The sequence below is a fragment of the Pseudorasbora parva genome, chromosome 22, assembly GCF_024679245.1.
Source record: "Pseudorasbora parva isolate DD20220531a chromosome 22, ASM2467924v1, whole genome shotgun sequence".
Taxonomy (NCBI): domain Eukaryota; kingdom Metazoa; phylum Chordata; class Actinopteri; order Cypriniformes; family Gobionidae; genus Pseudorasbora; species Pseudorasbora parva.
In genome coordinates, this window is record NC_090193.1 from 25505387 (window position 1) to 25531713 (window position 26327).

General features: G+C 36.4%; 1 protein-coding gene across 4 annotated transcripts in view; it reads right to left on the reverse strand.

Moving 5' to 3' along the window:
* Nucleotides 1–182: 182 nt before the first annotated feature.
* The window catches only part of plekhg5a (pleckstrin homology domain containing, family G (with RhoGef domain) member 5a), a 43201-nt gene continuing 17056 nt past the window's right edge, over nucleotides 183–26327 (reverse strand). For 2 of the 4 annotated variants that reach the window (XM_067432130.1, XM_067432129.1), the window contains 18 exons: nucleotides 20960–21101; nucleotides 20687–20786; nucleotides 19238–19298; nucleotides 18937–19028; nucleotides 18709–18845; nucleotides 17549–17709; nucleotides 10236–10427; nucleotides 9126–9287; nucleotides 7966–8061; nucleotides 7525–7725; nucleotides 7320–7430; nucleotides 6928–7077; nucleotides 5923–6060; nucleotides 5655–5774; nucleotides 5268–5516; nucleotides 5016–5146; nucleotides 2639–3634; nucleotides 183–1082 (listed from right to left, as the gene is read on the reverse strand). In XM_067432130.1, the coding sequence (XP_067288231.1) occupies nucleotides 1073–1082; nucleotides 2639–3634; nucleotides 5016–5146; nucleotides 5268–5516; nucleotides 5655–5774; nucleotides 5923–6060; nucleotides 6928–7077; nucleotides 7320–7430; nucleotides 7525–7725; nucleotides 7966–8061; nucleotides 9126–9287; nucleotides 10236–10427; nucleotides 17549–17709; nucleotides 18709–18845; nucleotides 18937–19028; nucleotides 19238–19298; nucleotides 20687–20786; nucleotides 20960–21101 (3249 nt within the window). In that variant the 3' untranslated portion in view covers nucleotides 183–1072. Of the gene's footprint in view, nucleotides 1083–2638; nucleotides 3635–5015; nucleotides 5147–5267; nucleotides 5517–5654; nucleotides 5775–5922; nucleotides 6061–6927; nucleotides 7078–7319; nucleotides 7431–7524; nucleotides 7726–7965; nucleotides 8062–9125; nucleotides 9288–10235; nucleotides 10428–15251; nucleotides 15739–17548; nucleotides 17710–18708; nucleotides 18846–18936; nucleotides 19029–19237; nucleotides 19299–20686; nucleotides 20787–20959; nucleotides 21102–24894; nucleotides 25017–26327 lie in introns of those variants that run through there. The other 2 variants (XM_067432131.1, XM_067432132.1) reach the window with 2 other exon arrangements.

Consider the following 26327-nt stretch of genomic DNA (forward strand, 5'->3'; position numbering starts at 1 on the left):
GTTGAAGCTGTTAGCTTCAAAGGGTTGGCCAAATTCATATTAAACCCTACAGATTAAGATGTCATTAAAGTTCATGTGCATGTAAAGGCAGGCATCCCAAAACTTTTGGCAATATAGTGTATATCTTCTCAGTAACAAGAAATGATGTCATTCATTCAGTTTTGTTATTAATAAACAAAACAGACACATTTTGGTAGTGGATTTGGCATTTGAAGCATTTTAATTGGAAGTTTGAGGGGGGGATTTCTTTCTTTCTTTTGGGGGTACTGTGCAAATTTGTTACCTGTAAATATTGAAGCTACATATATATGTAAACTGATAAAATCCAAGACATGGATTCAGCCCTTATTATAATGTCAAAAGACAAATTAGAGACAGTGCCAAAAAGAGACATAACAGTCAAAAGGCATCAACAATAAGGATATTTTCTACAACACAAAGCAGGTTCAATAAATACCTTATTTACAGAACACTGAAAAAAAACAAATGCATGCAAGTCGATTTTTATTGTGGCGTTAGAAGCGAAAGTAGTCCACAGTTGTTCTTTTTTTCACAAGTGAAGTGTGATTCAGTAACCTAAAAGAGTCAATCATTTTTAAGCGTTTTAAGAGCTACATCATCTAGCAAAAAGCCCTTAGGACTCAAGAGGTCAAATGATTTTTCTGTCCATCAAACAAAATGACAATTAATTCTAGAATTAAGAGTGCTTTCGAGTTTATATTCATACTTTTTTGTGATAACAGACCACAGAACATGATTCTTTTTCTGTCCCTTTTACTCTTCAAAAGCCCTGACTGTTGCATCGTTAAATAAAAATGGATTAACTCAAGTCTTTTTGTGATTTACAGACAGGTATGTATGACCCTTCAACTTTATAGTTAATATTGAATTACTAAATTATGGTCATGGCTTTAAACTGGGAGATCCACAGCGTTCTCCCTGGTTTTCTTCCTGTCACTGAGTTGAACGTCCCCTCGGGTACACGTCTTTGTAGATGTAGTTTTGGACCAAAGACATGGTTTAAGTCCCACCAAAAGACCAGCTAATGGCATCAGCTTCATATGCTCAAACATTAAACTTCCCTAGAGGAAGAAAAGCAGAATAGGGTTAATATAAATAGCAAATGAATAATACATCTGTAATATGATCTTTTTATAATATTTGAAACAGCTGGTAACAACTATAGCGTTTCGTAATACAACATCAAGGAACAATTAGAGACTCTCCACTAGGTAAAAATAGATACAATACATGGAAAAACGTGGAAAACTTAGTACTCAGTAGATGCAGTCATTCTCTCTGAAGGTCCAATTCTCTAATAACTCTGGGTGGAGACTGAGATTATTAGATAAAACACACTAGGGACAAAAGCCCTGGATGTTGAAATGCCAGCTTCTCACAGACGGGTAGACAATAGGGGTTTGGCTATCCTGTGCCTCACTGACTGCACTCACTGCGTCTCCCCCTATTAAAAGCTATATCAGAAGAGCACATTGTCTTTTAATGAGTCCACACTGACATCTAATGATGTGCCACACTCTGCGGCAAACATTAACAATGAGGAGGGCTGTCTGAACAATGAGGGACAGTTTTGTATCAACTTGCAGGAACAATCTGTCAGCAAGCTATTAGTGATTTTTTTTTTATTGGGGGTGGGGGGGTGGGGTGGGGTTACATCCTAATGCCTCGTGTTGGCATCTCTTAAAAGCAACTTTTTAGAAATGGCTAAATTAGCATGTGCAGTTGATAAAGACAGACAAGGACTAGTTGCTTTTATAAATTGCAACCTGTTTGTGGATACACGATTGAAACTTTTGCATTAAATGTTAGGACCTTTTCATGAAAGTTTCAGTCTCATTAGAGTAATAAAAAAAAATAATGGTGATCACGTAGATTTCTATTTAAAATAAATGCTTTTCTTTTGAACTTTCTATTCATCAAAGAATCCAGGAAAGAAATCTATATCACGGTTTCCACAGAAATATTATGTAGTATTGTACATTTTTCAAAAGTGATAATACTAATCTGCATATCAGAATGATTTCTGAAGGATCATGTGACACTGAAGACTGGAGTAAGGATGCTGAAAATGCAGCTTTGCCATCACAGGAATAAATGTACATTAAAAAAAATATTTTACATAGAAATCAATAAATAAACTGTTATAATATTTCACAACATTATTGTGTTTACAGTATTTTGATTAAATAAATGCAGCTTTGGTAAACATAATATATATTTTTTTAAATCTTACAGACTTCAAACTTTTGAACGGTAGTGTACTTTAAAATGACAATATTTAAGTAGTTTTTTGTATTACTGTAATGATAATTATTATTTTTCATACTATAACAAGCTACTACAGAGCTCCTAAAGACATGATGAAAGAAAAACATATGAAATGACAGTTTCTTGGGGGAATGCAAAACTTTTGCAAGAGAGTGCAAAAGCATTTAAATATAATTTTTACTTCCATCTCATATTATTTTCTCATACATTAAATATATATATATATATATATATATATATATATATAGACTTATATAGACTTATATAGACTATATATATTTATAATTTACTTTTTTTAAGTATGAGGGGTAAAGTATGACCTAAATATTAAGTGTGAATGTAGACTTACGATGCTGTCAGTGTTGAATTGAGCACCATGGTAGCACGTATCCTGTGTAACTGAGCTACCGTCAGTTTTTTATGCTGCTGATGTGGCTGCTGGGAATGCACCAAGTCACTCTTTTCCTCCAGACCACCAGAGGGGAGTGTCTCAATCTCTGTAATCTCACAGTCTGCCTGGCCATTGGGGCAGCTGAGGGTCCTTTGCACATGCTTGGCCTCTGCTCTCATAAGAGTGTTCGTCAGTTTGCTCGACAATGCTTTTGGATCCTCCCAGAGGCCTTCCTCGTCCATCTGGAATAACTCTGAGCTGTGAGACGTGTGTTTGGCGAGGTGTGTCAAGCTCTTGCTTACATTGTTCCTGCCAGAGGGGCGGAGAGGACCGGTGAGGCATTGAAGGAGGTCATCCTCGGAGCGTGACCTGAGGGTAAAGTGCTGCAAGTAGTCTGGGCGGGGCTGGACGGGCGAACGGCGCCGCAGTGTTAGGGAACGACAACCCATGACCTGAGACATCCCAGAAAAGTCATTCTTCTGCCCGAGCTCCTTATTGTTAGCATGGTCATGGTCTAAAACATAGGACTCATTTACAGTAATTTGGGAGCCATTCCAGGTTATGGAATCCTCCTCGTCACCATCTTCATCATCCTCAAATGCCTCCTCTTCCTCCCCTGCATCGGTCTCCTCTCCCTCGCTCTGGCAAACCGCTCCCTTTAAATCAAGTTCTGTGATCAGTGACTGAGGTGAGAGAGTTCCATATGCACTGTCTATAGAAAGAGAGCGACTTTCTGCATCTAAGTCCGTTGTGACCAAATCCCCCAAAACTTCCAGAGTTTTGCTGTCACTAGTAGAGAAGGAATCCCGCAAGCTTGAAGATTCAGACAGCAGGGAATTTTTTAACAATGCAGTCTGAACAGCTGACAAGGACCCAACCTCATCCGCTTCGTCCATGGCAGCCACTGAAAGGGTTTCCGTGGAGCCATCGGAGTGACTTGGTGAAGGAGAGAGGCTTTTGGAAAAGAAAATAAATATTTATTAGAGTGCTTGATGTATTTTGATCTTTCACAAAATATATAGTGCCATTTAGATGCAGTTCATGCTAGGAGCTGTAGTGATAGTGAGTGTGTCTCAATCAGCTCAAGAATCAGTATATAATGTTCACGAATTCGAGCACTGGCAAGGACAGTAAAGAACGCTGGATTACACATTGGGACACTGAGGACTGCGACATGACATACTCATTGTACAACATCACAACTGGTATTTATGAACAACAGCAGAGATGACATCTTTCTGACATTACTTGTAATGTTATTTATAGTATATTATAATAAATACTTTGCCTGTTTTACACATACAACATTTCAGCAGTAAATAAATTATAAATGTTAGTTAGGTGAACTATGTAGGATTTTTGCAGAAAAATATTCAAAAACCAGTTGAGTTCTTACAATATCCCAAATGTTTCCAACTATTTGTAAATTGTGAAAAAATTGCTATTTTAACCAAGGAGCCGGTACGTCTGAGGGAGTCAACTGTCAATTCCGTCATATCTGCGTTACCCTTGGTTTCCTCGGTTTTATTTAGCAGAAACGCTTTACTTTTAGCAGTGTGCAACAAGTGTCACAGCAGCCGCTGAGTGAATGCACAGAATAACATCATAACATAATTTTAAATACACTTAAATGTATCTGATATGATAAACAGAGCTGTGTTACCTCACAGATATAATCATGACCGGAAAAGCGAAAATGCTGGTGACTGTGTCCTGTCATAATAACAGTCCCACTGCTCAGGATGCCTATATATAGTATAATGTGTTGCACAACAATCGCTCAAGCGGACTTGCTCAGCTCCCACAGCACTCGCCCCTGCCCTGCTTCATACTACAGTAACGTTAATAACCGCATCCATGAACATGATTTTTGCCCGAGTCCTATCCCTAATCTTTTCCACCAGCTGTGAGGTGAAGACCACATGTCCCAAGAGTCTGAGCTCAAACTTGCCGTCATCAAGCTACGCCTAGCGGACGGAAAAGTTATATAGATTATACAGTATGTAGTGTAACCAAAATAAGTTTTTTAAACATATATCACGTGATTATGTGATTTATATACCGTTTAATGTTGATGATAACATTATTTTACATATGCATATGATTACATATACTATTGCACATTTCTGCTTCTTCTCAAGTGTTTTGATCAGGAGATTCACTACTCTTTTAGAAGATGTAAATAGTAATATAGCGCCCCCTTACCGTATAACAGTAAAAACACAGTAAACCGGAAATTTCTGTCAATGGCAGGGAAGCGGTTTCTCACAAATAACGGAAATATACAAAAACGGCGGGGTAAAAGTTAATATAAGGAATCATTTATCAATAGTACCTCTTGTCTAGAGGTTCTCTGTGCTGTAGTGATGGAGAGCTGGAGGTAGACATGCTGCTTTCCGTCTCATCCTCATCTCTGTCATCTGTGTCATCTCTCTGGGACTCGGAGCGAAGTCTCTGAAGCTGGTTCTGCATGGAAAAACTCTTGATATTAAAACTAGCAATCAAGCCCAATGGTTTTTAATAAACTAACCATTAGTAACCAAAAGTTTGCGGCGTGCAAATTCTTAATATAATTTAATGCTAATACCTGTGCGTTGTAGATGGCCTCAATCCAGCTGCGGCCCTGAGTGCCACTGTTGGCCTGAAAGCAATAGGAGGCCACTGCACAGTGAAACTCATTGAGGTAGATAAGGAGGAAGCTTCCTGGGTCTTTCAGCTCTCGACACACTACGTTATGGATGACGAGAGGCTGCCGGATCACCTTTACTTTCTCCACACGCTTCACCGGCTTGGTAATCAACAAAACGTCGGTGAACAGGAAACAGTACACATCCATCTGTCGGAAACAGGAGGTAATGGAGACCGGTGAGAAGCTTTTAGACAACTATTGACTGTTAGTTAAAAATCTATTGCTTACTAAAGTGCACTCAGAAATGCTGGCTCTGTTTTAAGAAATAAAAATAAGAAATCGTACCCTGCTCTCTTTACCCTCCTTCATCTTCAGAGCCCCCTCTAGGAGTAGTTGACGGATCTCTTCAGGTGGGGCGCCCATCACTGGAGCGGTCAGGTCAAAGTTATTATATTCCCTAAGGATCTGAAGGATCAATGCATGATGGATGATTATGGAGACATCAAGCAGGTCATGGAGTTGCTACTTGTTTCTTCAATTAATGACAAAATACACCAAAGACAGAAGATCTAATATAAACCATACGACATACGAAAGCCTCATTGTGTCTCACCCTCTCTACTTCCTCACTGGCCCCCTCCACGGCCTCATATGCCTCTATACGTCCAGCGATGGCAGCCAGCTTCTGTTTTTCCTCCCGCTGTCTCATTTGTGAGTCCACACTGTTAATGAAGCATTCAACAGCAGCCACCTGACAAACATATTATTGGATGTCAATAGATAATAAAGAAAATATAAATAGAAGATGATCAATTAAATATTATATATATGTTTATATAATATATGTTTGCCCCTAAATACAGTGCAGTGGAGTTCAAAATGTTTAGTGTTTTATTTATTTATTACTATAACAATTTGAGTGAGAAGTTGAATTAAAACAAAAACTTAAGTCCTTAGCACTGCATATCATTAATAATAAATATTTAAAATATTTACAGTAGGACATTTACAAAATAACTTTATGGAACCTGATCTTTACTTAATATCCTAATGATATTTGGCATAAAAGAAAAATTGATAATTTTGACCCATAATAATGTATTGTTAGGTATTGCCATAAATATAACCGTGCGACTTATGTTTTGTGGTCCAGGGTATAGTATATATAATATAATATAATATAATATAATATAATATAATATAATATAATATAATATAATATAATATAATATAATATAATATAATATAATATAATATAATATAATATAGTATATATAATATAATATAGTATATATAATATAATATAATATAATATAATATAATATAATATAATATAATATAATATAATATAATATAATATAATACCTTTTAAACTTTATCCAGGGTTAAATTCCTAGAATTTTAGTCTGAGACTAAAGACTTTCGAACCCCACTGTATATTTATACTGTTACTTATATATATTTTTTAAACTGGCCAGCCCCCATTCAATTCAATAAGGCATTGATTGCCAATTCCAGTGGCTTAACTGTAAAACACATTAAAATAAATGATATACTACTGAATACTGTGCACATGAGCTCTATTTCAATTTTTTTTTTGAAAGATTTAATCTCTTACCATTCTGCTAATGGCCTCACGAGTTGGCGGGTCATCAGTCTTTTTCAGCACACTCTTGAGCAACAGTGGGTATTTAGTAAGTCTTTGATGAGGCTTCACTAACATGTCTGTCAGCTTTAGCCGGTTGCACTGTTTATGGGTTTCTGCCCACTACAGGATGGAAAAGTTTATTGAAAGTCTCATTTGGTGAACAATCATAAACATACAGTCACAGCACAAGCAGAACTTGAGGGAATCACTGAGTCATAATGAGGGTGCTGTTATAATACAGGTTATTATGCTAAAGACCTCTCATATCACATATACAATGAACCATCAGAGGTGCCTTTATATTTGCGGGTTAATGTGTCTGACTGAAGACCAAACGGATGTGGATCGTAATTATTACTCACAGTTACGTATGTCCTGAAGAGCTCGTTGTCTTTCAGTAAAGTGCGCATGTACTCCATACAGCCCTCTTCTTCCATGCAGTAATGGATGTAGGGCTTGAATCGGAAACCAAACTACATAAAGAATTTAATCAGTTGTGACAACTTTAAGTCTTAAAAAATGTGAATGTGTTAATATACTGGTGTATGAGATAGTGTGCACACTCACAGTACTGAAGCCCTGATGTAGTTCAGTGGGGTCAAGCACTGTTCTTTTCTGTCTGGCTTTCTCTAGTGCCGGCAACATGACCTCAGCCCACAGGGATGTATGCAGTTGCACAATGTCCTGAATGTTACTGAAGAGACGCACAGGTTCGACTTCACTTAGTAAACCGCTCTCCTGGAGGTTCAGCAGGCCACATAGAAACAGCTGGCGAAAGAGGAAGACATTGCGAGATTATATGTGTCAGATCTGAACTGTCACAAGTCACATAAAGTACCATAAATCCTACAGTTAGAATGAGCACTAGAAAAGATAACTATTGTAAATTCATCTTATTGCCTTGTTGTTGAAAACCATGAGACCTATTTCAATGGCATTATTATATATTTACACAGATTATACAAGGGCAATGCTATTGTATTGAAGGAAACATCAGGAGGTTCTTACATCGGTAATGACGTGCAGTTTCTTGATGTAGTCTGACTCGGTCTGCAGCAGCTCCCATATGGCCTCTTGCTGATGGCACTGACGTCTGGTTAAAATCTACAGGTAAAAAAAATTACATTTAAAAACAAAATATATAAAACCCACTAAATCATATATATATAAAGTCAAGCCAAAGTGTATTCAGACACATTTTCTCACATTATCACAGTTTATTCGCTATAGTTTAGAAAATGGTAATACAAATATAGAATTCATCTTGATAATGTCAGACAACTTTGATAGAAAGGTGTGTAATGGATTACAATCAAACAATCAGCTCTCAGCTTTTAAATTGAAGTACACAATTAGATAATACCAATTCAGGTCAACCAATGACGGAGCAATGCTTCATTTTGTTCAGTCTGTCGTGTAAAAGGTCGCATTAGTAATTAAAGAAAAAACACAGGTCAAAGCGTTTGAATAATTTTGGTCCTGATTTTTCAGTTTACTGGTAGTCCACTGTATGACTAATCTTTACTTTATTTTGTTATCCTCACTTACATAGATTAACTATAGTGTTTAGTAAAAAAGTAGATCTGGTGTCTGAATAATGTCTAGTTTGTCTGTATAATGTTACAAAAGAACTAAAAAAAAGATTTATTTTAAACTTTATATTAATCAAAAAATCTAGAAACCAATTTCTCACAGCACAACTGTTTTCAACATTGAAATGTTTCTTGAGCACCAGATCAGACTATTAGAATGATTTGTGCTATATGAATGTTTGAACATGCTATATCCAGTAAGTTGGTCATGACAAAAAAAAACATTGGCTGTTTTGATACTTAGATACTTAGATACTTAGTAAAGCGTGTAGTGTAGACTTTATGTAGGCTCAAGGATTCCAAATAAAGATCACTGTTGTTTTTTTACTTTAGTTACTCTTACACAACCGATCCCGAAAAGAGCAATAAAACATCCATAGCAATGACACTGCGAAAACATCAGTGGAAAAGAGGAAGTTATAAAACCAGTCATAACTGATTATGGTCATTAACCTGACATGTTTATCATTGCACATAAAGTCATATGATGTTGAACATTATTATTGGTTATAACATCTTCATTTATCTATATAAAAAAATCTTAAAGCTATACACTGGGTAGGGAAGTGTGTTTACCTCAGGATTCTCCAAAAGTTGCTTCCAGCTTTCTTCTAGCTCCAGGTTGGGCTCCTCTTCCCATGAGTCTCTGTGGAACGAGAGTTGCGGGGGCATCTTGGGTAATCCGAACATAGTGTATGAGTATAGCTTACTCTGCAGCTGTTCCACACGATCACACTCCTGGGAAGAAGAAAAATGTAAATATTAAATAAAACAGAGAGGGAATCAAATTTGAATCATTAAAAGCTAATACTTAGCAATAACAAAACAAAAATTATAATAATTTGAAGTGAATTTAGACATCACACCATTATAATGTACAGTATGAAAAATGGTTGAAAATGACAAATTATTAAGGTTTTTAAAGATTAAATTTAAGTAGATGAAGACAGTAGATCAAAATATAAAAAATAGGGAAAACAAGCATGAGAAATTAAACATTCAATATTGACAGATAAATTAAATATTTAATATACTCTGATAAGGATATAGTACTGCTATATTGTACATCCTAAGCATTACATGAGCTATTCAAAATAAGAACAAATGGATCTTTATTTTACCCCATACCTTTTGTTTAATATTAGACACAATGATTACTCATATTATATATTAAGACTATGGTGTATTTTTTGCAGCATGGAGTAAACCTCAAGACACATGTAATGATCTCATGGTCGTCCCCAAGCAGGCATTGTTGTCCACACCGGACCAACGTCACGCTATTATATGTGATTTTTACAAGTCACATAGAGAGGAAGAGGTCCCAGTCTGATCTTTGACCCCAATTTTACACTCCTGAGCCAGTCAGAGGTTGTCAACCAACCTAAATCTCTAGGGCATGAAAAAAAAATATACAGCAAAGGATCCCTACACGTGAAAGAAAACTGAGTGTGGACTTATAGGAAAGGTCTACTTGTACACTTTCCTGTTTTTTTGTTCACTGTTAAGTGGAGCAATGCTTTGACAAATTATTATCTCTTCCTTAGTAGTTACACACTCAAGTCCACTATTACACGCTCAAGTGTGTAATGCTAAAAGCTTGCCAAGAATATGTAATTGCTTGTTTTGCATATGACAAAGTGCCTTGGACATGTAAAAAACCCTTGGATGCTCACAGATGCTGACCTTCCCAAGAGAGCCGTTTCCTGAGTTGGAGCTGAAGAGGCCGCTGAAACGGCTGGCGGCGCGGTTCCTCCAGCGGTCTGTACCCGTTATAGATCCAGGGAGAGAACCACTCAACTGGGATACGGAGTCCTGATTCGGGACGGTGGCATCACCCAGAAACTCCGGCATGTTCTTTCGCCGACGCGCTTGACCCTGTGACAGACAGAAAGTGAGAGAAAGAAAAAGTGAGGTAATGAGAAAAAGGAAAAGTAAAAACAGGCAAATGTTTGAATTGAGGTGAAGGCGAGTTAAAGGACAAAAAACATAAATGAGAAAAAGAAGAAAACCAGGTAATCCCGTATATACGTGTGTGTGTGTGTGTCTGAGCGCACGCGCACACACACACACACACACACACACACACACACACACACAAACACACACACACACACACACACACACACACACACACACACACACACACACACACACACACACACACACATATATATATTCATGACTAATAATACATTAAAAACAGAAGCAACAAAACAGCTAAATAATACAATTAATATGTGTGTATATATATATATATATATATATATATATATATATATATATATACACATTATAATAAGGTATTTAATTTAATATTTTAACTATTAATTATTATTATTTTTATTATTATATATTATATATATATATATTATATATATATGCATTTATTTATTTATTTATCTATTTTACTTTTAGAACAGCAAACTAAGCATAGGCAGGCTGAATTAACCAACAATGTAAAAAAAAAAGTCAGAGAGGAAATACATCTGTCATGCAAACTTTGACAAGTAGTCAAAACAGCAAACTTTGTGAAGTCGTCCGTCTAAAGTATGGAATGTAAAGTGCCAGAAGTATCCCGACTCTGACAGGTAAGGAAGTGCAAACAAAACACTCAGGACATTTGTGCATAAACAAAGACAGGCCTGTTCTCAGACCATCTCTGTACATTCAGTGACATCTTTCACCAGAAGATGGGACATCACATATGTGTCAAGAAAGAAAAAGAAAAACACTGTTGACCTTAGGGAGCATATTCAGCTGTCAACAGGTGAAAAGGAAATTTGGGTTTTGGCAACATTCTCCGCACAGAAACGTTGAAGCATTAGAGACTTGACTGACAAGAATTAGCGAACCCTGTGACCCGGGCGAACGAGAGGAACCCTTCGGCAACAACAGGAAAAGAGGCAAGGCATGTCTCGGAAAACAGGGGAAAGGCTTTTCCCTGTTCACGACAATGGAAATAAATGAAGAATGCATGAGTGTAGTGGGGAAAGCCACTCAATGTCCCTTGGGGCTCATTACTTGGACATTGTGTTCTGATGATGCCTTTCTTTTCAGTGGAAAACGCAATTACAATGGGTTAAAAACAAACCTGGCATTTTTCGTCGTCGTCAGACAAAGATCTTGAAGATCTGCGGGCCAATTCATTCGTCGGTGTTCTGGGACAATGGCAATGTTTCTGAGCAGACAGAATGTTCTGTCCCCAAAATGGTCCTCGTGATGAAAACAAAAGACAATTTGTTGCTTACCCAGATCAATAACCATTTCTAGATCAAGTCAGTATGTTCTTAGCTTTTTGCTCTGATCAGAGAAATGCGCTGTTTCTGAACAGCTCTGACCAATCAATGCTCCCATACTCGCTGCATATGACAGACCATCTTGGTTGCAGAAATCTAATTAAAGTCATCCTTCAAAGATGACAAACTGACATTGTCTTGGTCTATGTCTATCCGGAGAACCTGTTTGACTCATTTGTTTGGGTAGTTTCTCTCTGAGGAACACAAAGTCAACATTGCACCCAGCCAGCATGTGAAGATGTTATATTTCCAAGAGTTATCACAGAAACCTGTGTATACACTTCACACTAAAATCCCTTTTAAAACAAGCCAATATGTTTGATGAACCCATTATATTTGTTATGTTTAAGAAGAGATGTGAGAGTTCAATAATGAAAAGCAATATAAGCGCTGCAGGCAAAAAATTTCCCCCATTAATTCCCAGACAGGAGGTCTTTGAACATTCATATTCTATTACAAAAACAGTTTATCTGAACCATGCAGATAAGAGTGTCAACACACAGACGAAGCAATAATCAGCTCACCGTAGATGTCAGAGGCATTTCCAAGGCAGTCCACAGCATTGCACGGCATCAAAAGAGAGCCAGGCCCATGCTGCGCCCAGATTGAATCTCCTGCAACCTGCTTCCCTCCTGCACCCTCACAAAAGCTACATTGATGCCAAAGGACTAGTGCATTTAAATCCACTTCTACAGGCTCGTCAGCTTGCGTGTATATGTGCGTGCAAGTGAACCTGAAGGAGGCTGAGAGGACTGAACGGTAGAACGCTGCATTGCTGAGGAGGGCTGGCCGGGTGTCATAGTAACTGCAGAATCCTGCCCTCCTATTGTGAGAACAGGAAGAGAGGGGAAAGGAGCAGGGGAGGAGGAGCTCCTTCTGCTACCTCAGTTACCTCAGACAACTGATCCTAGCAGCGGCTCGCTTTAAAATCAACAGCTCTGAAGCAGCGACATGAGCTGACTGCAAAACCATGTTTATTGCACATCTGCTGTGAAGGCAGGCGGCGAAAGGGAATATTGATGATAAGCAATGTGCCATTCAAGTCAGAGTAGTTTTACAAAAAATCTTGATGTTAATGTTTTAATAATATCTTCATGCCTTATAGTCGCATTTTGCTGGGTGATAATATAGTTTACATTTTGCAACAATACAAGCACTCGAGCAGATTGCAATATAGAATAGTATATCGCCCTACTCAAGTGAATTGGACCTACTTACATATCTAACTTTGTATAAAAAGCTGGACGGTAATACTTACATTTTGGAATGAAATAAAATCAGGCAGTATACAGTATATTGGTTTACATGAGTGTACTTTGTATGCAAGTAGGATGTACATATACAAATTTCATAGATAATTATTTTACATTTTTCAACAATATAACAATCAATTTGCTATATGCATGATGCTTAAAGGGCTAGTTAGCCAATAATAAAAAATTGTCATCGTTTAATCTAAAATGGTTCCAAACCTGTGCACAAAGGAAGATATTTGGAAGAATGTTTGTAACCAAAAGCAAATCACGGGCCCCATTGACTATTATACTATTTTCTTCTTCTCCCTATACTATGGTAGTTAATGGGGCCCGTGATCTGTTGAAGTTTCCTCAAAATATCTTCCATTGTGTTCAGCAGAACAAAGAAATGTATACGGGTTTGGAACAACTTGATGGTGAGTAAATGATGACAGAATTTTCCTTTTTGGGTGAACTATCCCTTTAACGTGAGTGCAGTTACACATGCTGGCAAACTATAATATAATGAAATAATTTTCTGAATCAATTTGATAAGAGAAACTGGTCATGACTTGAGCCAATGTCGCTATTGCGTTGCTCAAACGGTGTCAGTGCTACTACAAATGGCTTTCTTATAGTTGTTTCTGCATAAAAATAGGACACGTTCATCCAAAAATGTACTCACCCTCATTTTGTTCTAAACTTGTATGACATTTTTAGACTCCATTGACTCTCACCGAATGAACAAAGATAGTAGAAACATCCTTAAAAATATCTTCTTTTGTGTTCTACAGAATAAAAAAGCCATACAGGTTTGAAACGACATGATGGGTGAGTAAATGACCACAGAATTTAAAAAAAAAGTGAACCATCCCTTTAAGGCTAGTTGAGGGTCGATACATGTTAAATATGCACTGTGAATATAAACACATTTGGGGTCCTGTCTTCTGAGGCACACAACACACAATTCTTCACTTTGTGATAAATCCAAAGGTGATTTAAGTGACTGTGACTAATTGGGTGCTAATTTGCATAATGACCTAATTTGCATTTTGCAGAGAGCCTTTCTGAACTGTCCAAAACCAACATTGAGATTAGGTTTTAAAAAAGCCAGATAGGAAAAACTCTGCTGAGCTCTCTGTCATCCTGTCCAGTATTATTAGGATACATATGCTGAGGGAGATGTTAATGTTTTTTGTATATAAATATGTTTGTGAAGAAAACGATTCAGACTAGCTGGCCATGTTGTGATTATAAACATGTATGTTTTTCGCGTAAAAGCACTTTTGCTCATGCAAGACTGCTTGCAGAACATTCACAATGTACCTCTTCAATAAATAATGTAGACAAGGTGAAAATGAGGCACATTTTACACAAGACATAAGGAAACACAGCATAACCATTAAACAGGGAGTTCTGTACATAGTTACACATTTACCCAGATTCCCCCAGTAAAACTCTCATATGATACCGCATAGCAAGAAAGACGGTTTAAGTTTCAGTTTCCCACAAAAGATAAGGACCTAATGATGATAAAGGGAATTACAACATAAAAATGGTAAATTTCATATTATTCACATAAGTCACACAAAACTAAAATTTATAATGATAATATGAAGGCAAAAATTATCTGATGTATCAGGGAAAACAGAATATAACAGAATGGATAGGTTGGTTTTATATTTTACATGCATATAAAATATGGTTATAACATCCATATTTTATATAACCATATATATTTTATATAGCTAAAATTTGGATTTATATTCCAGTAAGACAACAGACCATTTTTTACAGTCTAGGTGGATACTTTTAAAAGAGCTTTTAAAAGTTACTGATAATATAATATAATATAATATAATATAATATAATATAATATAATATAATATAATATAATATAATATAATTAATATAATATAATATAATATAATATAATATAATTAATATAATATAATATAATATAATATAATATAATATAATATAATATAATATAATATAATATAATATAATATAATATAATGATTTAAAACTAGCTCATTTAGATGTTGCTACATTAAGTATATATTTTTTTTTAGGTTCATTGATATTTTTTACAGAGAAAATAACCCAATCTTCTCCTGAACTAGACGATTTGAGACTGATATTAAGTCTGCATAATGCAGTATTACCTTGACCTCTTGTTTATTATCTCCCGGTGGATACGAGGGGCTGTTAGGAGGGGTAAGTGTAGCCACACTTGTGGGGCTGGCAGGTGGCGCGTCCCTAGCTTCGAAGCGCTGCACGCGGGCCGCCACCAACCCCGCAGTATGAGGTCTGTGGGCATGAATCCGGGGAAGCTCATTCAGAGGACTGTAGTGGATCAGCATTCCACCTGGAACCTCTGGGAACGTTGAAATGCTGGGCACATTCCACGTCCTCTGACGGAAATTCAGCATTTCCACGCTGGCACGGTTTTCTTTACCATGCAAGAGGATATAAGACGTAAAAGTCAAGATGGAACCGTTCCAGTAGATCCGGTATTAAAGATACCTTGAAAATGATTTAGTCCTCTTTCAGTGTTGAGTCATGGTTGAAGAAAAGAAACATAATAGATGATGGCTGAATTCAAATCCACCTTAAAAGTCCTCCAAATGACACCAAACTTCTTCTTCTTCTCTATCTTCCCGTGTTGTTTCATATGCGTTTCTCTCTGCTTGTGTGTTAGTCTGATCTGACCTTTGACCTCGGTGCCAAAACTGAACCTCCTGCCACCCACCCTTCCAGGCCGCTCTGTTCCACGTTGTGTCACTGAGAAGACACACTGTCTTTCCAGATGGAATTAACCCTATGGCACTATCTTATCATTTCTCTATGGCTTGACACTCACTTTTATGGCTATTTATGTAAACCAGACTGGCTAGGACACAGCAGACATCTGACCTCAGTACAGTAAAAGCAACCTCGCAGTACAATTTTTTTTTTTTTTGCTTCATTGCATATTTAAAGTAAACTGCACCTGTCATTCTTAGTTACCGATCTCTCTGAGTTGAACCAGGATCAGTATGTATGAGGATGAAAGGAGAACAAATACATTTTGATGAATTCCAGTCTTTCTTAAAAAACTTTTTTTTATATAATTTACGGTTAAGTATTAACAGATTTTTCCTTTCTGTGAAAAATAAAAAAGGAGTCCAAAAAAATCCAATCTTTCCGACTAATTCAACAGGGTTTTCCACCAGGCACATCCTGGGTGCGATCAGTTAACCTTGTGATCCACTGAACTGCTGAGGAAGCAGAACTTTCAGACAGTCACAGGGAAATAAAATCTCATGAGCTTTGAACTTTGCTCCTGTTTGATAAAATAGGCAAATGCTCCATAGGAAATGGAGGTGGCTGAATTCAGCACAGGTCAAAATTTCATACAGGGTGCATTAAAGGGATGTGTGTTTACTTTATTGGGAAGGTTTATTGTTTGATTTTGAGCATGAACACCCAGGCTGGCACATGTTGCTCAAGTGGAAGTCAAGTCCTTTGGCAGCGTGATCAGGATTTCCGAGACACATCCCTGTATTTAAACAAACTCAACCCTGAACGTGTCTCTGATATGATCCTAAAAAGGGTGGCTGATTCAGAATGATCATTGTAGTCTATAACTGATAGTTATAATGGGAATAAGTAACAGATGACAAAACAAAATTGGCCACAAAATAATAATGGAGTCATTCACAGGGTTTGCGGTAAGTACTTAAAAAAACCATTGACTTGAGAAAAAACATTTATCGTAATTATGTCGTAATCGTGTTTGCACAATGGGTGGAATTAACGGGTGTCAGAAGATAAAAATCATATACTGTACACTCCGACAAGAACAGTAAAAATGATGAAGGAAATGTAACTGGACGTGATAGAGCGACAAAGAAAAAGATAATGTGGAGACTGGGGCTGGTTGTCACACTTCTTACTCTGGTGAATATTTACTCAAGGTTAGCTTAATTTTTAAAAGTATTTGTCTGTATATGCACTATACAGTGCTATTCAAACGTTTGGGGTCATTTCTTTTTAGGGAAATGAATTAATCTATTCAGCAAGGAAGGCTTAAATCGATCAAAAGTGACAGCAAAGACTTGCACAGGAGTCATGGGAATAAATAACTTTTTAAAAAATACATTAAAAGAAAAAAAGTTATTTTTAAATTGTATTAATATTTCACCATATTACTGTTTTTATTGAATTTTTGTTATATTTTTGATTAAAACATTAACAATCCTACATTTTTTAACGTGTCCCTTAAAGACTTGACAAAAAAATTATAAAATTTAAAATTTTCATTGTTAATGCCCAGGAAATAAGGTAAAATTTACTAAATGTGGTAAGCAGTCACCATGGTACCTTTAGTTAAGGCTTTTCAATAAATGTCCAAACAATTCATGAAACTTCTCTTGTGACAACTAGCCCCGGTCTCCCCTATATAGAGAGAGTGACCTACCAGGCCGACTCGCAGGTCTGCTGCCTCTCGGCGTCCCAGAGAGCCATGCTCTGTTCGGTCAGTAGAGGAACTATGTGTGCTGGAGGACCTCATGATAGGCAGACTGAGAGAACGGGGGTCTTTCACACATCTCTCCACCCTCAGCTCCTCTCCTGGTCGAGCTGTACACACACACACACACACACACACACACACACACACACACACACACACACACACACACACACACACATAATAAGCATTTATGCTTTCTGGAAATGGTTTTGAATTTATTTAATTTCCGATAAATTTTCCTGCTGATACTATATTTCATAGAATTATTGACTATGTGACTATTTAATTCCCTTTGAACGGTTAGAGTGCTCTTTGGATCATTATCAAATCATAATGAAATTAAATAGAATTCTTAATTACAATGCTGTTACAGCAGTTTGAGGAGGGGTTATGTATTATTTTAACAAATATTTTTTATTAGAAAATATTAAAAAAGGCATTACTACACTGTAAAAAATCCAACTTACGTATGTTTTGCATGACAAATTCATCTTTTCAAGCTTATTCAACTATTTAACATGAAAAAAGTTGAGATAACTCAAACAACGTTTGTACAATTATTGGCCCTATGTTGAGAAAACTCAAAAATGTTCTGCAGCTGGTTGCCTTAAAGTTATGTTTTCTCAATTTTTTATTTTACAGTGTAAGGTTCACAGGAAATGTACGGTAGGAAATGCCAATGAACTGTATACCATGAATGCGTATAAAAGCAACTGTCAAATGCATAAATGTAAATGAAAATTTAAGAAATGCTGAAGTAATAAAAGTCAAAATTATATAGCATTTTTTCATCACACCATAGCATTTACATCTAAATCGTAGTCATTAGAAATAGTAGCTGGAATACCAGAAAAAAATTCCAGTATTTCTTCTTTCACTCTTTATATATTATCATTGGTCATAATATGCGACCGTTAGCAACATTAAATGAACAAAAGTGTTAAATCTCTATTTTTTTATATTAAGAAAATTGTGAAAAGTTATACTGTAATCGAGTCGTTACATGAGTACTTCTGTTTGAATCTGTTTTGACTAGCCAAAACACAGTCCTGTCAACTGATTTCACAGTATAGTGTTGGGAAGTAGTACATTAAGGAGACCATTACCTCGTACTCTGAGGTAGTGGCCACCGAAGCGGTAGGCTTCAAATCCGAGTGAAAGTGGGGTATTGGACTGATCTAGGAACAGGTTGACACGTGACAGCTCGATGCCTTTTCTTTCAAACACGGCACCCAGGACTTCTCTGAAACGCAAAGCTAAAAGGTCAGCTATACGTGATTTGAAATGCATTGATTTGTTAATTGCGCCACCTAGAGGTTCAAACTAAAAGTTACCTCAAGGTTTTCTTCTTCACAGCTGGGACAATCTCCATGCTGACATCAATATTTAGGTCAAACTTTAGAGTGAAGCACTCTTTGCTGGGATCCTACAGGAGTGAAGAACAGACTATCAGCTTATGCTTTAGGAAAACAGTTGTCGCCAGTACAAACTGATTAAATCTTCAGACAAAGAAAGGTCAAGACTGACTCAGAGGTACATCAAGTCCCAAAATCTTGCCAGCAAAACTAAATAATTAGTTTGAGAAAGAATAGCATACATCCTTAATAAAAATCAGAACTCTAATGCTTCTCTTACATCTGTGTGTCGGCGCCTGGTCTTCTTTTTAACCAATTTCATTCCTCCACTCCTGCGATCCCTGAGAAGCACAAAAAACAAGGAATGATTGAACCAACCATGAATGGCATGTTTCAGTTTCTATCTTTGCTTTAGTGACTTGTGTACAAAACAATGCAAACAGCATGTGCAAATAAACTATTTCAGGAGTTCTAATTCATTCTTAGTGAAATCTCCCCATGTGCGTAACAACCAAAAAAGAGATGTGCCGTAAGCTAAAGCTACTTAGTCTTTAACCCCTTAGTTCAACTGAAGTTTCAGTAAGCCTGCCAAAAACACAGTTTGTACCCATCCATTTAGGATGCTGCCAACTCAAGAGTTCAGATTTATGCTCTTCGTTCCATTTTTCCATTTCCTAAAGTAGTTTGAGCATCAAAAGGAACACTGTAAAATCCAATTGCTATTCTAACTTAGACTTTTTAATTAACTTTACTTAATGTCCAATAATTTTTAGAACTTACATCAACAAAACTTACAAAAGATCATTAATTGGGATTACATTTTTATATATATAAATATAAAAATGTAATCCCAATTAATGATCTTTTAACATTTTATTGCTAACACTTTTGAAAAACTTTTAAATGTGTTGCTATAATGCCTCTATATTTGTGACAATATCCCAAAATTGCCCATGCTTGAGTCACACACAGACTTCAACATTGAGCATGCAAAACACAACAATGCTAAAAAAAAATGTTTTACACTTAATAAGACCATTACAAGTTCATTTGCTGTTATTATTGGGGTTATACTGACAAAAGACAGCAAATAAAATGGTAAAATAAAAACAAAAATAATAAAACGGAGTCACGATTGCCCTGTGATTAATTTATTCGTGCTGCATTCTGGGAGTACACTTCCTCAGCTCACAGATCAACTTAAATGGTTTAAGTAAGAAGAACTTGATGCAATTGTGAAAACTTACTTAATTGAATGTTAAGTGCATTCATGCTAGGTGAGCTACTAAAAATACATTCACTTTACTTGAAGAAAACGTGGAAACCGATTAAGTAATAAATAAGTGTTGAATGGGGATCAGTTGTTGCTTTTTGTCTTCACTTATTTTTTTAAGCTCAGCTTACTTGAGAATTTTAAGGCAATCAGTTTCCTAACATTTTCCTAGTAATGTGAGCACTAATAACAAGTTAACACAACTAATAATTTTGAATGAAGTATACTACATTAACAAGTTTTCTGTACAAAATTTTAAAGCAATAGGTTTCCTCACTTTATCTAAGTAAAGTCAACTTATTACATTTTACAGTGAATAGATAATGCTATCCCAGATGTTCTCCAGCGGATGACGCCACTGGAAAGTACGCATACTTCCTCTTTCATTCTAACAAACCCAAGCCTGTGCCCATAATGGATGTAAGAATCAATGGATAAATGTGAAAAAGAACTGACCCTAGGTCAGCGCATCCATCCTCTCCGTCCTCCATGTCAGAGGGGGGACCGGTGCGAGGTGGACAGGAACGAGTGGACACGTTCCGGGCCAGGATGGAACCTGTGGGCGAGAGGAAATAAGGCAACTCTAACATCCTGCCAGAAGCTGGTAATTATAATTAACCCTAAGTGTCATCCTTGTCTTGAGAGTAGCTGATATCCATTTTCATTTTTCATCTCAATTGCTGAAACAAGTGAAAAGTTGAAAAAGAGAACAGACAGAGAGAACTTTACCTTGTGGCTGCAGGTCAAACCGTGGGTGCCTGTCAAAGAGCATGCCGTCACGGGCGACGGGATGGCAGTTTGAGTCACATGACTCACAGAGGTGCAGTGGGCTGCCGTCTCTAAGGTTCTGACACGATGGATGGTGACAAACCTGAGGCATAAATCATACATCAATGTCACATTTTGAAAAACACAGCAGTGTGAAATCCAAATGTGTGTGCATCAATTGCTTTTTGGCAGTATGACCAAAACCCAATTTTCTTTCAATTTAATGTTGATAGGTGTTTCTTCAACTATGGGTGCTTCTGGCCCTGGGGACTTAAAAAGTTAAAATAAACCTTGTTAAAGCAATTTTTACACTATCACTTGCTTATTTAATTTGTCCTTTAACAATTTTCAACAGTGTATATCCATACACTACAGGAAACTTCTGTAATTTAATTTTTTTACGGAAAGTCAAGAATATGTTTAGCACCTTGCAATTGTTACCACATCTCAAATTATTTTGTGTTTAGCATTCTGTGGTGGATATGACAGTGATGAAAATTACATTTTATACATCTTAAGCAAGTAAATAAATAAATAAAAATACTCATTTTTGCATATTTGAAATAAATTGCATAATATACTCTGCATAATTCTGTGATATATTATGCATAATTTGAAATAAATCACACAATATATTCTGTTCACAACTGATATTTACTGTTTTTATCTTCACACATTACATGCCTCAAGCACTCTCTGCACTGACATTTCTAACTATGATACTTTTGATAACATTTTATTATTGGCAAAGTTGCTCACTGGTGGAAATGGCGCCACAATGATTAGCAGACAAAATTTGTGTTAAAATGTATATAAATAATTATGAAGATTTGCATTCATGATAAATATTAAAATGGTTGATGTGTATTTCACATGTTATTTATGCATATGTCTCTTATACATTGTATATTATATTGTAAATTGTATATAAACATTCCACTGACTCATTTTGTCTTTGACTGAAAGCTCCATTGTGTATAGCTCTTTGTGACTCAGTTTATCAAATGTTTTATAATGCAGTAATCTGCTTTTTTATGATTTCCAGCCTGGGCCAAACTAAGACAGTGGTTAAACAGAATCTACACAAAAAAGGCATTTGAAAAATAAACAGAAATTAATGATGACAGCATGGTATAATATTTTAACTTAAATGTCTCCTTCAAGGTATAGTTCACTCAAAAATTTAAAAAAAATCTGTAATAATTTATTCACACTCATGTTGTTCCAAACCTATATACATTTCTGGTTACACTTTATTTCGATAGTCCACTTTAAACATTCTACTAACTATAAGTAACTTTGCAACTACATGTTAACTAACTCTCATTAGAGTATTAGTAGACTGTCAGTAGACTGGAAGGTTATGGTTAGGTGTTAGGGTTCGGGTTAGTAGAATAAGATGAATTGTTGTTGCCGAGTTACTTATAGTCAGTAGAATGTCTGTTGGGGGGCCGACAAAATAAAGTTTTAGTAAATATTAATCAGACAGTCTACAAATACTCTAATGACAGTTAGTTGACATGTTGTAAAGTTACTTATAGAATGTCTAAAGTGGACTATCAAAATAAAGTTTCCAAATTTCTTTCTTTTGCTTTACACATAGAAGATATTTGAGATATTTGAAGATATTTGAAAGAATGTTTGTAACCAAGCAGATCTCGGCAGCTATTGACCATAGGCAGCTAAAATACCATAGTATTTTTTTTCCCCCACTATGGTAGTCAATAGCTGAGATCTGCTTGGTTGCAAACATTCTTCCAAATATCTTCCTTTGTGTTCAGCAAAAAAAAAGAAAAAAAAAAGAAAGAAAGATATATATATATATATATAAATGAACTCTAGGGACATACAAAGTTCAAGAAACATCCTGCTGTGCTATTATGCAACACTGTGTTACCATAAGGCTCAACATACCATGAATTTGCATCAGCATTCTTACCAAAGGCCATTAAAGGACAAGTTCTATAAAGCCAACAGCAGCAGGAAATAAAGTGTGGAAAGATAGAAAAAGAAAGGGATTAAGACCTCCTGGTTGTCTGCTTCCTTCTATTGTTCTCTTGATATGCTTCACAACAGAAGCAGCACACACTCAGACAGAGAGCCATGCAACAAAACAAAAAAAACCTGAGCCGCCATATAAAAGCAGTGATTTTTCTACATGGCTACATCTCAAGTTCAGGATCAAATGAAAACCCCTCAAAATATATTCAAGCACACATACTCAAGCTTCTGAATGTGCCAAAACAAATTCTGAGGTAGTGACAAAGCGCTTGAGCACTTTCTGAGAGAAAACCACAAGAAGTGAGCAAGCAAGACAGAGGGCATGTGCCAGCAAACCCCAACAAACAATGGAAGACAAGCAACAGGAAAATGGGCAGATTTTAGAGGTTATATAAATCGCAAAAACCTGTGATGACCGAAAATGTGAAGAGTACCATTCACGATTGATTATAGCTTCCAGCTGAGAACAAGTAAAGCCAGATTGCTGCTAAATAAGGCTAAATAAGGTTGTGAGAAACTACTGCCAAGACAAACTGTTACTTTATCCTACCTGGAACTTTTTCGATTTTCCCTTTGTCTTTGTCCTCTGATTTGAAATGCCTTTGCAGTGAGTTACAGTAAGGAAAAATTATTTCTCAGAGAACCTCCGAGAGCTATAACAATGCCGTTTCTTCTCTTTTTCTTAAGTTGTCATATTTGTTTCATTCTTAATTTTTAAGTAAACAAAAATTATATTAATTTGGAAGTAAAGAAAAGTAACACAAATAAAACAGGCAATGTTGTATCTTCATGTGCAATATAAAATCACCTCTCAGGTGTTTCATTGCTAATACTCATTTCTGTAGTGTCAGTACTGAATTTAATGCAGCCATTACAGTCAGTGTCACATGATCCTTCAGAAAACATTCTATTATGCCAATTTGGTGCTCAAGAAACATTTCTTATTATTATCAATGTTGAAAAAAGTGGTGCTGCTTAATTTTTCTACGTAAACAAGACTTTTTGCAGGATTCTTTGCTAAATGAAGTTCAAAAGAACAGCCTTAATTTCTAATATAATAATTATTATTTTTTTTGCAACATTATGAATGCTTGTACTGCCACATTTGAAAGCATCCTTATGTCCATATATTAAAAAAAATCATAAATAAGATTGTATCTGTTAACACTAACTAATGGTTGACCAGTGAAAGTTGTTTAATGTCCAATGCAAATAGCCGACATAATTCTTTTAAATAAGATAACATTCAATTTGGTTTGTGTAAATAAAAACACACATATTACTTTAAGAAAAATTAGATTTTTTTTAAAATATCATAGGTGATCATTCTGCCGTAAGACAAATGGCACAGTAAGGTTTACTTTACAAGGCCTTGTAAGCACAAAATCCATCTTTAGTTTTGCCCCACATGACCTCAAGAGAATGTAGAGCAATCAGCTTGTGATTGTCTTGTGCAGTTGTTTACAAAGGGCCTGGAGAGGACTGGGAAAAAAGTCCATTATTGTTCTCTCCTCGCAGTTATCATGAGCAGACCTCAAACAATCTCAAACCAGTGCACGCCCACATTTAAAGGTCATTGCAGAGATTTTAAACAAGAAAATGATTAAAATAACCACAAAGCGCAATATCTAACAAATGCTACAGCATGACACTGTGACTCAGAACAAAACGCTTTTGGAGGAAAGCACACAGCAAGACTCAAGAGAGAGCTAAGAGAGAATACTAACTCTGTCATCAGTCTGACTATGCCTCATTTCTCTGAGACCTTTCACACATCTGTGTAAAAAAAAAAAAACACGCAGCACTTCACACAGCTCAGAGACTTTTTAATAACAACCATAAAACCTCAGCTGCCGCTGTGAAATAACATGCAATAATGCATTCATGACACACACCTGATGCTGATGTCACACGCATGTGTGTGTGCAGGTCTGCGAGCGTCTCTCTCCCCCCTGAAGTGACAGCTTCTCTGCAGTCCGTAAGAAAGTCAGAGAACAACGTAGAGTCTCGGGACAACTCGTTGCTTTGAGTGCCCACCCCCCCACCCCTTCTTGCTCTCCCTCTCTCCCAACTTCCACTTCCCCTGCTTCCTTCCTTTCTTACTGGCTGCTTCTGAACAGTATGTGTGTGTGGTGATATAGGTGATTCAGATAGAGCAGCTGTGTGTACCGACTAGATCTAAAAGAGGGTGTTAAAGAGTTGCGGTTTTCCAGCCACACCCGCTCCCACTGATTTTGCCGTGCACAAACACAGTTGTCCAACCACCCATACAAAAACAAACACACAAAGCTCTGCCTCTCTTATGATCTTCCATTGCATATTCTCATTTTAGTGATTAGATGAAATGTATCTTAGATCAGCAGCCACCTACAGTATTTAGACAAATGCATGATGCATGTATACTATTAGTGATAAGCCAATATATCGCCATTGGTAGTTAGGGGCATTTTAAGATTATCATGCAACATTAGTCTTGTCCATCTTGTCCAAGGGAAGTCAGTTCACTCGGTGGCCATGTTGGTTACAAACATATAAGTACAGCACCTGCCATTTGGGAAAGATAGAAATCGGTTGCATTAGTGTTAATAATCTAGAGAATTTAAATTGTTTTCTTTTAAAATGGCCAGAGGAGCCAGAGGAGTTGGAGAGTTTCAGAGAAACTCTGACCTTGGATCACAGTCATATGGGTATTTGTTGATTTATACACCTGAATAAATAAGCTTTCCACTGATATATGGTTTGTTAGGATAGGACATTTTAAAATCTGGAATCTGAGGGTGTAAAAAAACAAACCAAAAAAACGAATCATTTCGGAAACATTTTCCAAATGAAGTCCTTTTTATTACTTTTATTATATTACTACTGATAATACGTTTATATATTTACGGTAGGAAATTTACAAAATATCTTCATGGAACATGATCTTTACTTATTATCCTAATGATTTTTAGGCGCACCAGATAGCGCACCAGACATGTGTGTGTGTGTGTGTGTGTGTGTGTGTGTGTGTGTGTGTGTGTGTGTGTGTGTGTGTGTGTGTGTGTGTGTGTGTGAGAGCCTGTTTATGTGGTTTATGAGGACACAAATTTGTATAACTACATGGGTATTACACTGGTATTACACTATAAATGTGGTTTATGAGGACATATCAAATGTCCTCATAATTCAAATGGCCTTAAAAACATACTAAATGAAGTTTTTTTGAGAAAGTAAAAATGCAGAATGTTTCCTGTGATGGGTAAGTTTAGGGGCAGGGGCAGTGTAAGGGGATAGAAAATACGGTTTGTACAGTATAAAAACCATTACGCCTATGGAGAGTCCCTGTAAA